The following is a 17,427-nucleotide window of genomic DNA, read 5'->3' as shown; positions in this document are numbered from 1 at the left end:
GTGGGTTGATTTTACATTTCGCCTCTGAAATGACGTTTTACAAAACACTGTACAAACTGGAATACTTCCGAGTTGCTCTCTCCTCTTCCTATCAACATCAGTAACAAATATAACTATGCTCATTATTTGGAGAAAAGCAAATAGATCCGAATAGGCTTTTTCCATCTTATGCCAGGATTTTATTTCTACTGTTGCGTTATTCTCTTGGTTTGGGCTTAAAGATATACGGTGGGTTGTGGTAAAAAGGTGGACTATGTACAAGTCAACTATGTCGTCTTCAGCAGCCCTTCGCAGCCGAAAGTAACTTTCATCGCCAAAACAAAACGTTAACTTCGGTGTGGCTTTGACTGGGGTTTAATTCTGAAGTAGACGAACGCTTAACCTTAATTATATTTTTGGGATTTATTCGAACGTTTCGGTTCAAGATCCCAGTGACTTTAGCAAGACCGACCTTCACCTTTCCGTGTCAGGAACACTGTCGGGACACTGGAACTTTGAAGGAATCCATCATCTTTTTGAAATGTTTGCCAAAGAACGATCATGAATTGCAAGTGACTTCAGGGCCCAGATAAACATTTCACGGCAGGATGAGGAACAGAAGTGGTTCTGGTATACGGCTGGACTATTTTCAACGTCTTGTAAATAGAAGCATTCTCAAATATCAGGTAAGAATGCTGTCAGTGTCACCAACTGTGTGTTTAGAATAAATAACTGTCTAAAAGAGACAGTTGTTTCTAGATTAGAGAATTTGCCTCGGATACTCACTGCAATACATTGTATGCTAGAACTCTTAATCCTGTGTGCCTCACATTCTCCTGCCCTCCCTGTTGAATAAAAACAAAACAACAAACAAGCCCTGCATGTATAGCTTCAAGTTTCACTTTGATTACAGATCAGTATATTCCTGCATTTCCACATACAGTCAAACCTGCCCTTGTGACCACCTCTCATTAAGCACTTTGTCATCAGAGCTGAAAAGTAACAGAGTAGCTTTACTCAGTAAATACTGTGATACCCCTTTTATTAACACTAAAAGTAAAACCGTGGGAAAAAATCAGGTCTTGCAGGGCAGGGGTCTCAAATAAGGGTTAAAAAACCGTACATTAACAGAACTTAAATGAGAGAAACTAGCTGTGACAGAGCAGGGTCTTTAAGGAAGGGGGGGGGGGGGGGGGGGGGGAGAGGAGTCTTCTAGGCCAAACTAGGGGGTCTTCAAAAGGGGTCAAACTGTACTAATGTGCTATAGTGGTACCTGCCATTAGACCGTTTGAGAGGACACCCTTATAAGTTATATGGTAGGTGGCCAGTATCATGACAGGGATCTTTTGGTAGAAGAACATCAGGGTACTCACCTGGCAGGTACCACTGTACTGATGCAATGTTTCAGAACCCTGCAACAGGATTAATAGCATCCCGCCATGACATTGAGCACAGCTGGGTGCGTGACAATGTCTACAGCATCCTGTCTGTATGGGGCCTGGCCCTAGCCTACAAGAAAACGGCTGACCTGGATGAAGACAGAGCCAAGGCTTATGAACTGCAAAATGTGAGCTTGGCCTTTGTTTATGTTGCTGTGTAAAACTGTAATGACTAATTTGCCTGCATTTTTGTTTGTTTTGTTTTTGTTTAGATTATGATATTCAGATTTTGCAGTGAAACAGAGAAGCATATGTAATTGTGTTATTGTTGAGCTTTCTAATTCTATGCAGACATACATATATATGCATACATGTTCAAAATCACAGAACTTAGAGAAAAAAACAATTCATAAGGCTTTCTGCAGTAATAATATAATTTTTTTTATGGTGGGGCAAATCTCACTGTTGTCACTCATCTGGAAAATGCCAAAATAATATGCTGTTGATTGCTCGAGATAGGCAGTTTGTAACATATATATATATAACTAAAATGAGATAAACAGATTGTTCAGAAACAAAAAAACGTTTTTTGTTGTTTTTCTCACAACCTTAAAAAATGACATCAGAGGCAATTATCTTATGAGCGTGACGTTGTGCTGTGCTGCAGGCGGTGGTGATGCTGATGCGTGGCTTGCTGCGCAGCATGATGATGCAGTCGGACAAGCTGGAAAAGTTCAAGAAGACGCAGAGCCCCACAGACGCTCTGCACGCCAAGTACTGCACACGCACGGGCAAGACAGTGGTGGGGGACAATGAGTGGGGGCACCTGCAGATTGACGCCACCTCCCTCTACCTGCTCACCTTGGCGCAGATGACCGCTTCAGGTTAGAGGAGATGGAGTTTATGGTTAAGTGGGCTAGTTGGTTGGTTGGTTGTGGGTCATTCATATCCCTTCAACCAATTTTGCTATTGGGGATCGATTCCATTTGTTTTTCCTTTCTCAGATTACATTGGGTCTCCGTGTTTTGAAACTATTTACATTTAGGTCTATCACAGAAGGTTCTCAACAAAACATATCCTTTCACATTTGCTACTTCAAATGATGTTAAAAATCTTGCTCTCCACTTAAAAAGTTCTTGTCTGTGGAAACAGGTGGGGTGGGCAGTGTTTGTGTGTGTGGGTGGGTTGGGGGGGGGGGGAGGGGTTGGTCAGTCACAGTGATTGGGGGCACTATAAAAACTCAACAAAGTTATTTCCTGAATTTTTCTATTAAAGACATCCCCCCCCCCCCCCCCCCCCCCCACCCCTCTCGATTTCTTGCAACAGAGAACATGCTTGGCATGCGAGAAAATGTATGCTTGGTAAGGTAAACATCCTTGATGATGTGTGATTTTTGTACAGGTCTCAATATAATCTTCACTTTGGATGAGGTGGCCTTCGTTCAGAACCTGGTGTTTTACATTGAGACTGCCTACCGCACACCAGACTATGGTATTTGGGAGAGGGGAGACAAGACCAACCACGGTCTGCCAGAGCTAAATTCCAGTTCGATTGGAATGGCCAAAGTAATGTTTTATTTGTTCGTTGCTGTTTTGTTTTGTAGATTTGTTGTTGTGTTTCTTGTGGTTATTTTTTTAGGTGGCGAAAGAACATAATTGATCCTAGATAAATCTTTTAACTTTAACATTAAAGTAAAATTAACATTTCAAGCTGCTGCAATTAAGAATTGTTTCTGTCTCATCAGAACATTGTTATTATTCTTGTTGTACACTTAAGTTCAAGTGAAAAAAGCTAAAGTGACAGTAATGGTTCTGTTTTGAGATTCAAACATTTTATGATTATGAAGTTAATTTTTCTTAAGAGAACAGAATGGATATAAGGTTTGATTAGTGCAAGCATGAACTTTGAATGGCTATTTCTTCTATAATGAAGCAAAATTAAAGGATCAGGTTTAAGTTGAAAGTGAAATTAGGGGATCTAGTGCCTGGCTTAGAGTATCTGCGAAAAACAATATAGGCTTTTCTGCAGGGTGGTGTCATATAGACATCAAAAGAATGTAATTCTTCTTGTAGGAATGGGTGTATGCAACTAGTCCCTAGGTTTTTCAGCCACCCTCACATTACCCCATAAAGTTTACTTTACTGAGGAATAATCAGCAACGTTCCTTTTCCCAAAACAGGCTGCTCTGGAGGCTATCAACGAGCTGGACCTGTTTGCGGCGCGGGGTGGCCCAGCGTCGGTGATCTATGTGATGCCGGACGAGGCCCAGCAGTGTCAGGCCATCCTCACCTCCATGTTGCCCAGGGAGAGCAGCTCCAAGGTAAGCAGACATAGGCCATCCTCACCTCCATGTTGCCCAGGGAGACCAGCTCCAAGGTAAGCAGACATAGGCCATCCTCACCTCCATGTTGCCCAGGGAGAGCAGCTCCAAGGTAAGCAGACATAGGCCATCCTCACCTCCATGTTGCCCAGGGAGACCAGCTCCAAGGTAAGCAAACATTATCCGGTGGTACAGTCGAACCTTCTTTTATTAAAGCCTCAACAACAACAATTTCAGATAAAATCAGGTCTTTTTACATTTAGTCAAGTTTTGACTAAATGTTTTAACATAGAGGGGGAATCGAGACGAGGGTCGTGGTGTATGTGTGTGTGTTTGTGTCTGTCTGTCTGTGCGTGTGTGTGTGTAGAGCGATTAAGACTAAACTACTGGACCGATCTTTATGAAATTTGACATGAGAGTTCCTGGGAATGATATCCCCGGACGTTTTTTTCATTTTTTCGATAAATACCTTTGATGACGTCATATCCGGCTTTTTGTAAAAGTTGAGGCGGCACTGTCACACCCTCATTTTTCAATTAAATTGATTGAAATTTTGGCAAAGCAATCTTCGACAAAGGCCGGACTTTGGTATTACATTTCAGCTTGGTGGCTTAAAAACTAATGAATGAGTTTGGTCATTAAAAATCAGAAACTTGTAATTACAATTATTTTTTTATTAAATGATCCAAAAACAATTTCATCTTATTCCTCGTCATTTTCTGATTTCAAAAACATTTACATATGTTATATTTGGATTACAAACAAGCTCTGAAAATTAAAAACATGAAAATTATGATAAAAATTAATTTTCCAAAATCGATTTAAAAACAATTTCATCTTATTCCTTGTCGGTCCCTGATTCCAAAAACATATGAATATAATATGTTTGGATTAAAAACAAACTCAGTAAGCTAAAAAGAATAGACATACAGAAAAGCGTGTTATCCTGCTCAGCGCGACCACTACCGCACTATTCTGCATGGCTTGTCGATTTCACTGCCTTTGCCACGAGCGGTGGACTGACAAAACTACGAGTATGTGGTCTTGATGAAAAAAGCCGTGCGTTCAGTTTCATTCTGTGAGTTCGACAGCTTGACTAAATGTTGTTATTTCGCCTTACGCGACTTGTTGTTTTTGACTCACATGCGAAGCAAAAGTGAGTCTATGTACTCACCCGAGTCCGTCCGTCCGTCCCGGCGTCCGTCCGTCCCGGCGTCCGTCCGTCCCGGCGTCCGTCCGTCCGTCCGTCCGGAAAACTTTAACGTTGGATATTTCTTGGACACTATTCAGTCTATCAGTACCAAATTTGGCAAGATGGTGTATGATGACAAGGCCCCAAAAAACATACATAGCATCTTGACCTTGCTTCAAGGTCAAGGTCGCAGGGGCCATAAATGTTGTCTAAAAAACAGCTATTTTTCACATTTTTCCCATTTTCTCTGAAGTTTTTGAGATTTAATACCTCACCTATATATGATATATAGGGCAAAGTAAGCCCCATCTTTTGATACCAGTTTGGTTTACCTTGCTTCAAGGTCAAGGTCACAGGAGCTCTTCAAAGTTGGATTGTATACATATTTTGAAGTGACCTTGACCTTGAACTATGGAAGATAACTGTTTCAAACTTAAAAATTATGTGGGGCACATGTTATGCTTTCATCATGAGACACATTTGGTCACATATGATCAAGGTCAAGGTCACTTTGACCCTTATGAAATGTGACCAAAATAAGGTAGTGAACCACTAAAAGTGACCATATCTCATGGTAGAAAGAGCCAATAAGCACCATTGTACTTCCTATGTTTTGAATTAACAGCTTTGTGTTGCATGACCTTGGATGACCTTGACCTTGGGTCAAGGTCACATGTATTTTGGTAGGAAAAATGTGTAAAGCAGTTCTTAGTGTATGATGTCATTGCTAGGTTTAGCTGAAGGTCAAGGTCATGTCAAGGTCAAGCATGTGAGTCGTATGGGCTTTGCCCTTCTTGTTTAATTTTATCTTATCATCTTATCTTATTTTTAATTTTGACATTTTTATTGTTGGTGTGCAACAGGAGGTGGATGCAAGTCTGTTGACTGTGATTGGCTTTCCTGCCTTTGCTATGGATGACCTGAGCGTCATTAAGGCTACCAGAGACCTGATCCACTCCAAACTGGAGGTAACACTTGTTTCTCTACCTGTCACATTCAGTGGATCTTTGCAAGAGATGTGTTTGGACCAATTTTTTTCTGGCTTTGGGCTTGTACATGTCAGATTTGTTTTTTAAAGTGCCTTTTGTAGGATATTTTTATGATTTACATATATAGGCACAGTGTTTTCTGTCTTTTAGCTTTTGTTTAAAAGCAAGATAAATAAAGAGAAGATAACATGAAAAGAAATTAATGTATATTGAAAGCAGGGGGTAGGGCTTCATGTGAGCGCCATGGCATGTTATGCTTCTACTGTTGAACCCCAGTCAAAGGTGGGAAAAGAAATATATTAAAACTTCTGTTTTTCTTTCTTTATTTGGTGTTTAACGTCGTTTTCAACCACGAAGGTTATATCGCGACGGGGAAAGGGGGGAGATGGGATAGAGCCACTTGTCAATTGTTTCTTGTTCACAAAAGCACTAATCAAAAATTTGCTCCAGGGGCTTGCAACGTAGTACAATATATGACCTTACTGGGAGAATGCAAGTTTCCAGTACAAAGGACTTAACATTTTTTACATACTGCTTGACTAAAATCTTTACAAAAATTGACTATATTCTATACAAGAAACACTTAACAAGGGTAAAAGGAGAAACAGAATCCGTTAGTCGCCTCTTACGACATGCTGGGGAGCATCGGGTAAATTCTTCCCCCTAACCCGCGGGGGTTGTTTTCAAATGCAGAAGAACAAGAAAGAGAAGAAGTTACAAATGTGGAATAAAGTCAATAGCATATTTGACAGATCTCTGTCAATAGTGGAGTACCCTCTAAATTCAAAGTTAGTCCTTTGATTTCATGCATAAAACTGTGATAACACTTTGTTTTTCTTCTATCAGGGGAAGTATGGGTGCATTCGTTTCTTGCGAGATGGCTACAAAACACCAAGAGAGGTACGGCTGTTTTCATTTACCTTTTTCTTACTTTGATCTTGAATGCCCATTTAACGTTATCAACCTGATATGACAGGAATGAGAATTACACATTGAGCAAATTTAAGCCTATGTTATTCCTCCTGGACACAGGTAAGTGTTACACAAATAATTCTATGATAGAATTTATATGGACATATTTTCTGTTCTTGTCTATTTACTTGGTATTTCCTGGCTTCTTCCAGATTGATGCTCGTCTCTTTATGACCAATGGTCATGTGTAAATGAATTCTTCTTAAGATTTTTTTCTTATATGAAATTACTGTAGTTATTTGAGTTTATGGATTCTGTCTTTCTTTTTTTCAGGATCCAAATCGTTTGTACTATGAACCCTCTGAGCTGATGCAGTTTGAGAACATTGAGAGTCAGTGGCCCATATTCTTTGCTCTATATCATCTCAACGGCCTCTTCCGCAACGACAAAGAACAGGTGAGGCTTGTTTTTGCTTCCAGTACCTTAATAAAGTGTGCAGAGTGAAGGAGGAGGAGGGCAGGTGTGTGAGTTACTTAATAATCAAATTAAATTACATATCTTACCCAACTCACATATAGCAATTAACTCTAGTTCAGTGCTGGTAACGCTGTACGCATCCCCTTGGTAACAAGGGAAGCCCCTCTAAAAAAAGAGTGACCAATACCCATAAGGCCATATTAATACATACTTCCGACTTCCGTATGCGCGCGCATACGCCGCCATATGCATCATTCCATACTCAGCGAGCAGTGGGACTGGTCGTGTTTTTGTACGCTCTGGCTGTGTTCAGCCATCTGTCACTTCGTCTACGGACTTGGTCACTTACCTCTTGGTATCTTCTTGCTTGTCTTATCGTCTCTTCATGTTGAGGTGAGATCTTTCTGTTTTTTGCTTGTGTTTGTGGGCGTTTTTGACCTTAAATTGAACTTGTGAAATTTTCTTGTTTACAAAATTTTTCGTGAGTTGTTTTTGGTCATGGCGGTTAACGCCAAGAAGCGGCAGTTGTCGATTCGAGTAACTGCTGGTTCTCCGCCGACAAAGTAAACATCTGGGAAAGCATAGGCTTCCGGACAGGCTTGTGTTTCGGTTCATGTACTGTCTTTGCAAAAATTATCGATGTTTTGGTCGTCATGCCTCCTTCTCCGTTTTTGACGGCTAAACCTTTAGACAAGGTTTCTCCTGTGGATAAGCCCGTTTAGGCTTCCTTGGTTTATGTGTTTCCCGGTCGTGCGTCTGCGGACGTGGCGACATTGTTGCTCTCTTTAAGTTCACAGGTTTCTTCCTTGGCGGGGGAGATCGCTTCCACGCGGGCGGAGATGCGTTCGCTTCCGGTGTGACGGGGGTTTCGTCTCTTGCCAACGTTCGCCTGCGCCGTCTGCTACTGTGTCTCAGGCGGATGTTCATGCGGAATGGGATGATGGGACCACGCTTTCGCTTGTGGCCTGTGTTCCGGTTCCCGGTGGTTCACACCAGTTTAAAGGTATGTTTTCTACCCAAGTACCCGGGTTCTCCGGGGAAAGGGTAGAGCGTCTCCAAGAGAAAGTAACTCCGGGCTCTGGCTTTGTGGGTGAAAGTTCCGAAGCTGAGGCTGGCTCTGACTGCATTGGCAGCAGGTCGGTGGCGGTTAGGAACCTTGGAGAGCGAACGGAAGATTTGCGCAACCACCCGCTTCTTTAGAATGTGGTAAGGGTGTGCGTCTTCCGCTTCCGCCCGGGGGGCAGGAAGAGAACAGTATAGCTGGCTCTTTGTTTGACTATGGGAGTCAAGCAGGGGGTCAGCTTCCGGAGGGCACGGGAGTGCCAGTCGGCTGTTCAGAAGACGGTGCTTCCACAGAGGTGGTTGCACTGAATTCAAATTGCCGTTTAGGGTGTCAAGTGCAGTGGCACTGGGGGCTTAAGCGGCTTCAAGGTACAATAGGATCTTCTGGTGCATGTTTAGGCATCCGGTTGGTTCTGATATTTGCCAATCCGTGGCCGATTTTGCTAACGCTTTTGCGGCTGTGGCTTCCGGTTTCAGGATGGTTTAGCCTTCTGCCGTTAACACTGTGGTGTTGGTAGTTGGCGTTCATCAGTCTTCGGCTTTCGGTTCCGTTGTTGCGGTTCCTCTGCTGTTACTCAGGCTAAATCCACTTCCTTTTCCAGGCTTTCAGCTGGTATGAGGCAGGTGGATGGAATATCCTTTCGGAGTTCCGGCTTTTGGGAAATTTGTTCCAAACCTTTCCCTTTTGGCAAGTGTTGCTTTTTCGGGATTGGTTCCGGCTCTCATCCTTTTGTAGATGGTTAGGATACCACTGTTCAGGATGAGGAGGATTTGGAAGATTTAGCTTCTGGGGCAGATGGAGACGCCTCTTTGTTGACTTTCAGCGAAGCTGCCATCTTTGTTTACATGGATGGCAGAGGTTACTACGCGCTTTTTCCCTGTTGGGTTAGCGGTAGCATTGTCATCTGCCTTTTCTCCTCCATCTTTTTTGGCGTGTCTTGCTCCTTCTTAGGATCAATTTGCGAACTCAATCGATGCTTTTGCCCCATCTCTGCCTTTGTTGGCATCTCAGGGGGAATCTCATACTTCAGCTTTGCCGCGTTTTGCGCATTTTCAGCTGACCTGAGCCTTTTAAGGGAATCTTAGAACGTTATGTTCTTGGATTCTCTGTTGGGGTCGTTTGGGCTTGTGAAAGTTGTTTTTTCACAATTGAGGCTCCTTTGTTACCACTTCCTTTGTGGGCAACGCTCGGCTTAGCTCCTGCGGTGGCGGGGCTTTAGCTTGCGTCATCTGCTCAAGCAGCGCGTCACGCGCTGATCGCTATCCGTAGGCTTCGGTTTACTCCAAGCTTAAGAACGTAGTTTTTTCGTTTGCTTTTTCTACGGAACCGCCACCGGGTTCCCCGGAATTGGCGAACATCCGTCTGGATGTTAATAGCAAGGAGTGACTGTCTCTCTGTCAGAACAAGGATCTCCTGGCTATGTTTCATTATGGCCGCACTCCTTTACATTTACCGCTTTTTAACAAATCTTGTTTCTGCGCTTTCTCGTGCGTGGTTACGTCCTTTCTGGATATTTTTGTGTTCCGTCAGGACGCGGATACGAAGGATGTAGCTTTGCTTTTAGCCTGGGTGTAGGTCTCTTTCAAAAAGGTTTGTTCTTTTGGCGAGACTTTAATCTCTTCTTTTCTTGAAGGTTCCTCTTTGTGGGTTCGCTTCTATGCACAGGGATTCTTCTCTATCTTTGAAGCTCACTGCAGAAGGAAAGCGCACGGCAGGCCTTGGCTTTTTATTGTTTTCAAATAAAGGCTTCAGGCTCGCCGTTCTCGACTTTATCTTTTGTCTCCTTACCCTCGCGTTCGTGGCAGGGTTCTGTGTCTAATATCCACCTTTCTTCCCCCTGAGGCAAGTTAGCGGTGGGTGTTGGTAGGCACACAAGAGCACGCTTTCTTTCACACTTGTGGCAGTTATGTCAACTGGAAGTTAGTTCTCGGCATCACTCTTCTTTCGCCTTTGTGTTTAACACAGCGGCTGGGGGGGATTAGGTTTCCCTCTTTGTGGGGGGAGACAAGGGTGCCTCCCTTTTGGTTCTCTCTCATGGTTCGTTTGGTATTTCAGAGCTTCAGGGTTCTGATCTTTTTTCTAAGTCATACGTTTGTTGAGCCGTTTTTGGATCTATTGGAGATTGTGCAAGCGGCCCTTGATAGAAGTCCTTTACTCCAGGTGTAACTGGGAGTGCAGGGCTGGAACACATTAGATGTCTAAGGCTTCTCAGCTTTGATAGGACCCTTTGTGGTCTGTTGGGCGTTAAGCAATAGAACAAAGGGTTGGAACATGTGTTGTTTCAAGCAGACAACTCCACAGGGGGCTTTTCTCATCAAGAAAAGGGGGTCTCTCACTCCCTATCGCTTCCTCACGGAACATGAGAGGTTTTGGTGGTTTTACCATCACGAGATCTTTTCAGCAGCGAAGTACCTTCATGTGAGTCTCTATGACTGGGCGGACTCTCTAAGTCTGTCGGCCAAATGGCCACTTGGAGCAGACTTTCTTTGACCACGTGTTTTTGTTCCTTCGGGGGAATGGGAGAAATTTCTAATAATGAGTTTTTGCCTTTTGGTACTATCGCCTTTTGCTTATCTTCGTCGCCCGACTGCCGGGCATGGAGATTTTTACTCTTGTTTTACTTTGAGCGGCCTGCCGGTCGCACAGTTTGGGCCCGTTCTTTTTGGGTTGCCAGACATCGTTAGGCTGGCAAGAGGGCTCCGGTTTTGCTCACACTCGTTTCTCACGGGTGTCTACTGTAGGATTTTTTTGAGTGGCTCGGGCTCTTCTGCCCGTCAACTCTGGACTGGTACTTGTCTTGTTGTCTGGCTTGGAACAGATGGCTTACGTTTTAACGGATAGAACTCCTCTTCTCTCGGTACAATGAAGGTGGCGAGCCACCTATTTTGGCTTTCCGTTCTTTTTCTCCCACGTCTTTGTTTAAGACATTATGTGATATCAGTTTTACTGAGACAGCTCGGGCTAATTTTTCTCTTGGTGGCTTTATAACCAGCAAGTTTAAGAGGGCCTGCTTTAGGCTTGCTGAAAGCTGATCTTCAGTCCTTTCTTGGACTTTGCTCCTAGTTTTAGGGTTTTTGTGATTGGATTCTTTGACTCTTTTACTTAACTAGCCTTGCTGATCAACACGGAAATCGGCCATGCTTACTCGGGTAGCTTCTGTGAGAAGTGGGAGTAAGTGTTTTTTCTGCTAATTTTGCTATAGACAGATTTTCGGAGAAAGACTGATCTATGGCACTTAGGTTTCTTTTGGGTTTTCTGGCATATTAGCGGAATCTGGAGTTACCAACTTTGATTCACCGTTCAAATCTTAATCACTATTTTGGCTCCCCTAGAGCCATATTTTTAGCCTTTTGGTCTGTTCGAGTTTTGAAGATTTTTTCTGACTTGCACGGATTGCTTGAGATCATTAAATCTAAGGGCTCTTGTTCTTATCTTTCTGCTTCGTCGCCCTTTAACCTTGAACGGTTATATACGACTTTAAACACTGATTAATTTATATAAAGAAAGACAGAGTGTCTTTCAACTTTGGTAGGGGTAATGACTGGTTGAGGTCAACCTTGCCTAGATGGACTGCCACAGTGTTCAGGTATGCCTTCAAGTGGTGGCAGTAGACAGGGGGGGGGGGGCAGTCAGTCAGTCCTCCCCCTTCGAACAGCACGGACTCTATATTCCTTTCTTGAGCATTTTTATGGCTCTTGGAGATTCTGATGTACAATTTTGTACGGTTTTAGCCCTCCACAGTTTTCCGTTAAGGACTCTGCACACTAGATCGGAATCTCAGGAACTTCTTTTTATCTCACTCGTTATGGTGCGCTTTAAAGACATCTCGAGAGTAGTGTTAGCCAATTGGGTCTCCACCATAGTTAGACAAGTTTATGTATGGTGGCAGAGTCAGGCAGGGGATGTCAGGGCAGTTTTGCCCTTTACTACAGCTAGGCCTCACGGGGCAAGAGATTGGGCTTCTACTCTAGCTGTTCTTCGATTTGGTCTCCTGGCAGAACTGTGTTCTTGAGTCGGCTTGCTGGCTTTATGGAAAGGTTTTTCTTTGGTGTTTATCTCAGAGATGCCTATGCATTGAGATAGGATGTGTTTCTGGGTTACCTGCTCTGTTAGCGGCAGGACAGATTCTCAATTCCTGATTGGGTTAAGTGCCCTCCACCTATAGTAGCAATCTGCTATATGTGAGTTGGGTAAGATATGTAATTTAATTAAAAATTTTAGTAATAAATTTTCATTTGATTAATATACTTACCCAACTCACATCGTTTATTCCCTCCCGCCTCCCCGCTGTGGGGGGTGGATTTCTAAAAAAGGGGAGTGAGTTGGGCTTCGTTTGGAATGATGCATATGGCGGCGTATGCGCGCGCATACGGAAGTCGGAAGTATGTATTAATATGGCCTTATGGGTATTGGTCACTCTTTTTTTAGAGGGGCTTCCCTTGTTACCAAGGGGATGCGTACAGCGTTACCAGCACTGAACTAGAGTTAATTGCTATATGTGAGTTGGGTAAGTATATTAATCAAATGAAAATTTATTACTAAAATTTTTAATTTGTTCAGTGCAATAACAAGCCTTTGGGGTTGTAAGGTGTGTGTGTGTGTGTGTGTGTGTATGTGTGTGTGTGTGTATTCAATAACTTGAATAAGAGACATAATACAGTGGAGTCCAGCTATAACGAACCTGGGTATAACGAAATCCCGCTTTTAACGAACTGCCATTGATTTCCCGGCAGACAGCCTTCTATTTCTTACTTGTTACTTTCCGACTACAACGAACCTTTTGAACTCATTTGCATAACGAACCCCTCTTATAACAAACACGTTTTCATCGCCCCAGAGCCGTTTTGTCTCTAAAAGTCACAAGGCTACAACGAACTGATGTCAATAATTGTCTCCAAAGACAAAAATACACAAACACAAGTGCACATCGCGTGATGAGCGAACTCTGAACAAACCGCGGGAGGTGCACGGAACAGCCACAGCCACTGTGTTTTCACTATTCCAATCAGCTGCCATGACTGTGCTCAGTACACACCAGTACACATTGGGCACAAACACGTTTTCATCGCCCCAGAGCCGCTTTGTCTCTAAAAGTCACAAGGCTACAACGATCTGCGTGTGCGGCGAGATCACAGGGCAGCTGGGTGGCCTTGTTTATAGACACTCAGCGACCTTCTTCCCAGGGGTCATTGACCTAGTTTTAGCTATGAGAGGTGGTTCTCCTTTCATATATGGCTGGGGGAAGGGAGAGAGAGAGAGGGGGGTAGCTGGCTAAACTCAGTGGGGTGTCTGGTGTCACTGTCAGCAGGAAGATCATTGGAGAGAAATAGAGAGGTGCACTCTTCCACACAGTTTCCAAGCATAAGTTGTCACGGCTTTAGGGTAGGCAGCGAGGGAGAGTGAGAGCGGTGTTGTGTTTAGTGTATTTCCGACTGAAGAGTGAAAAGTCACTGCCACAAGATCGGCATGCAGTCAATAAAGCCAGACAAAAAGAAAATAAATAACTTGATTATGACATGCAGCTCTATGCTGCTTTTTATTCAAACTGGTTTTCAAGGTTATTCTCGCAAAGCATCTGCACATGTGCCTCTGTGCTGTGTTTGTGTGGCTGCTTTCGTATGTCAGTGCATGGTGAGTGCGGTCACTGCCTTGAGGATTTATTTTATCTCTTCTTTTCAACACCATTCATACAAATCATTTTTTACAGAACGTTTAAAGAAATATTAGGAGTTTGTTGTTATTGTTTAGTAGCCACAAGAAGTGGTTAGCATAGACTCAATCCTGTTGTTTGTGTGTCTCTGTGTGAGTGTATGGGGGAGGGGGTGGTGTGGTCACCCCTCTCGTGAGGTTGAAAACTCTACAGCGAATTACTGATATAACGAACTAAAATGCATCTCCCTTGAGATTCGTTGTACCCGGACTCCACTGTAAATAGATTAAAAAATCACTGTCATGGTAATTTATTGAAACAGCAGAAACAGTTTAAGCTTCATACAGGAGAATAGCTTGGAATCTGTTTCTATTGTTTTGTTGTACCAGGCGGACAAATACAGACAGAAGTTAGATGAGGTGATGCTGAAAACAGATGATGGAATCCCTTACATGCCTGAGCTCTACGCTGTTCCTGCAGAAGTGGTGAGAAACTCTGTGTGTGTGTGTGTGTTCGGGCTGGTTCGTGTGTGTGTGTGTGCATATTAGTTGTTTGTGTGTGTTCATGCATTTGTGTGTGCACATTATGTGTTTGTGTGTGTGTGTGTGTGTACATGCACATTGTGTGTGTGTGGTGGTGGGGGGGGCTCAGTTATCAGATGGTAAATAAGTGGTAAACTATTTAACTGAATTTTATGGACTTTCAATACTTTTGTTTCACACATCTTGTTTCTGGTTCTTTGACATTTGAAAAAAGGGGTATGATTTCAATCCAGACGTGTCCTCCGAAAGTGGCGTATGGCTGCCTGAATGGCGGGATAAGAACGGTCATAGACTCGTACACGCAAAAACCTACTCGTGCAAAATCATGAGTGAATGTGGGAGTTTCAGCCCATGAATGAAGTATGAAGAAGAAGAAAAATCTAGACGTGATGAGCAAATGTAACCTTGACTTTTTAGGTGCATGAAGAGATTGAAGAGAAAAACAGTCAGAAGCGAGTACCCAGAGGTCAAAAGCCTCACATGTGGGGGCAGTCCCTGTACATTCTTGGTCGACTCATGTCTGAGGTGAGTTTTGTATCTGTATCTGTATCTGTATCTGTGACAATACGTTTGTCTGGCATTTGATCAACGGAAGGGAGGAGCGCATATAAATAAGTCCTAGACTGGGTGGAGATGAGATTAAATTACATATCTTATCCCAATTCACATATAGCAATTTACTTCAGTTTAGTGCTAGGACGCTGAAAACTACGCTCACCCTGGTAAGGGGGAAAGTACCCTAAAAATAGAACAGCCTTGACCGTCACAGATGACGTCATGACTAGAATACCCCCCAGCATGCTCTGCACACGCGTGCTCTCGCCGCCATCTTGTAATCATTCCACTCTTCAGCGACGTTGGTTGCGGACGTGTTTTGGTCTACGCTCGGGCTATTCTTTAGCCCACTGCTTCTTGGCAGTACCAACCCTGGTCACACGTCTGTTTCTTAGCTTATGGCTGAGATTGGGTGAGATTTTTCCAGTTTTTGAGTCACTTGAGAAAAAGTGACTCTATGTAATCGGTCAGTGTTAGTCTGTCCGGCCGGCCGGCCATCCGGCCGGCCGGCCGGCCGTCCGTAGACACCACCTTAACGTTGGACTTTTCTCGGAAACTATCAAAGCGATCGGGCTCATATTTTGTTTAGTCGTGACCTCCAATGACCTCTACACTTTAACGATGGTTTCGTTGACCTTTGACCTTTTTCAAGGTCACAGGTCAGCGTCAAAGGAAAAATTAGACATTTTATATCTTTGACAAACTTTTCTCGGAAACTATCAAAGCGATCGGGCTCATATTTTGTTTAGTCGTGACCTCCAATGACCTCTACACTTTAACGATGGTTTCGTTGACCTTTGACCTTTTTCAAGGTCACAGGTCAGCGTCAAAGGAAAAATTAGACATTTTATATCTTTGACAAAGTTCATCGGATGTGATTGAAACTTTGTAGGATTATTCTTTACATCAAAGTATTTACATCTGTAGCCTTTTACGAACGTTATCAGAAAAACAAGGGAGATAACTAGCCTTTTCTGTTCGGCAACACACAACTTAACGTTGGGCTTTTCTCGGAAACTATAAAAGTGACCGGGCTCAAATTTTATGTGAACGTGACTCATTGTGTTGTGAATAGCAATTTCTTCCTGTCCATCTGATGCCTCATATAATATTCAGAACTGCGAAAGTGACTCGATCGAGCGTTTGCTCTTCTTGTTCTTGTTGCATGGGTGCAACTCTGCCGGCTACATGCCGGCAGCCGGTTTTTGGTTTCATCGGCTGCCGATGTTTTTGTTCCAGGAGAGGGGTTTTTTGGTATTTTAAATACCAAAAAAGCTGGACCCCAACTTTTGCCGGTTTTTGGAATTTTCCAGGTTGCACCCATGTTGTTGTGATACTTTCGTTTGCCACAAGTCTTGTTTACGTTTTGACGTTCGAGACTTTCGCCAGTATGGCAGACAGTGGGAAGAAGAAATCTAGCGCTAGGCATGTAGCGTCAGCAGAGTCCCCGTCTAAGAAGACGGCGAAGAAGGCTAAGGTTTCGAAGACCACAGTTAATGTTTTTATCAACTTTTACCTGCGCGACATTTCCAGTACGCGACAGGATGGTACCAAGGCTATACCAGCGATGGTAGCAGCAGGACAGTTGTTGCCTAGTTCATAGGTGAGCATCCCACCACCTTAATTAGCAATCTGCTATATGTGAATTGGGATAAGATATGTAATTTAATCGAAAATTTTAATGTAAATTTTCATTTGATTAATATACTTACCCAATTCACATACTGAAGTCCCTCCCGCCTACCCCGCTTTAGTTCCCCTAAAAATATAATGGGGCGCTTCGAGCGAATGATTACAAGATGGCGGCGAGAGCACGCGTGCGCAGAGCATGCTGGGGGGTATCCTAGTCATGACGTCATCTGTGACGGTCAAGGCTGTTCTATTTTTAGGGTACTTTCCCCCTTACCAGGGTGAGCGTAGTTTTCAGCGTCCTAGCACTAAACTGAAGTAAATTGCTCTATGGGAATTGGGTAAGTATATTAATCAAATGAAAATTTACATTAAAATTTTCGATTTAAAGATCTCCACAGATCCTGCCAGGACTTGATCGTCCTGTAGATGGTTCCAGTCTACGATCGTCCTGGGAAAATAAGATGTTGAGGGTTCAGATATAATACAAAAACTGGCTTGTTGCTGCTTTGTCATGAAAACCAACGTGGGGCTGCATTATAGGCATGCGATTTAATCTAAGCTGGGAGCGAAGGTATGAGAACTATGTGTGTCTGCCTTGATCAGTGCGGGGTTTTGCTGTCAGAGAGAAGTACTGTGCTGTAGTTTCCATCTTGCTTAGTTTCTGTAATGTTACCATGTTTTTCCTGCAGGGATAATTACTGCAAATAAATGCTTATTTAAGTAATGTGACATTTTGT

The 17,427-nt window shown here is 43.3% G+C and overlaps 1 protein-coding gene across 8 annotated transcripts in view; it reads left to right on the top strand.

Annotated features, from left to right (window-relative positions):
* Positions 1–246: 246 nt before the first annotated feature.
* Positions 247–17,427, top strand: part of LOC138968696 (probable phosphorylase b kinase regulatory subunit alpha) — a 78,354-nt gene continuing 61,173 nt past the window's right edge. For 7 of the 8 annotated variants that reach the window (XM_070341307.1, XM_070341301.1, XM_070341306.1 and 4 more), the window contains exons 1-10: positions 247–665; positions 1,388–1,546; positions 2,026–2,242; positions 2,760–2,923; positions 3,538–3,678; positions 5,734–5,838; positions 6,706–6,759; positions 7,105–7,227; positions 14,351–14,446; positions 14,921–15,028. In XM_070341307.1, the coding sequence (XP_070197408.1) occupies positions 588–665; positions 1,388–1,546; positions 2,026–2,242; positions 2,760–2,923; positions 3,538–3,678; positions 5,734–5,838; positions 6,706–6,759; positions 7,105–7,227; positions 14,351–14,446; positions 14,921–15,028 (1,245 nt within the window). In that variant the 5' untranslated portion in view covers positions 247–587. Of the gene's footprint in view, positions 666–1,387; positions 1,547–2,025; positions 2,243–2,759; positions 2,924–3,537; positions 3,679–3,737; positions 3,791–5,733; positions 5,839–6,705; positions 6,760–7,104; positions 7,228–14,350; positions 14,447–14,920; positions 15,029–17,427 lie in introns of those variants that run through there. The other variant, XM_070341304.1, reaches the window with a different exon arrangement.

This window comes from Littorina saxatilis, linkage group LG6, assembly GCF_037325665.1.
Source record: "Littorina saxatilis isolate snail1 linkage group LG6, US_GU_Lsax_2.0, whole genome shotgun sequence".
NCBI lineage: Eukaryota > Metazoa > Mollusca > Gastropoda > Littorinimorpha > Littorinidae > Littorina > Littorina saxatilis.
The sequence above is the reverse complement of the archived record's forward strand: the minus strand, read 5'-3'. Positions and strand labels throughout refer to the sequence as shown.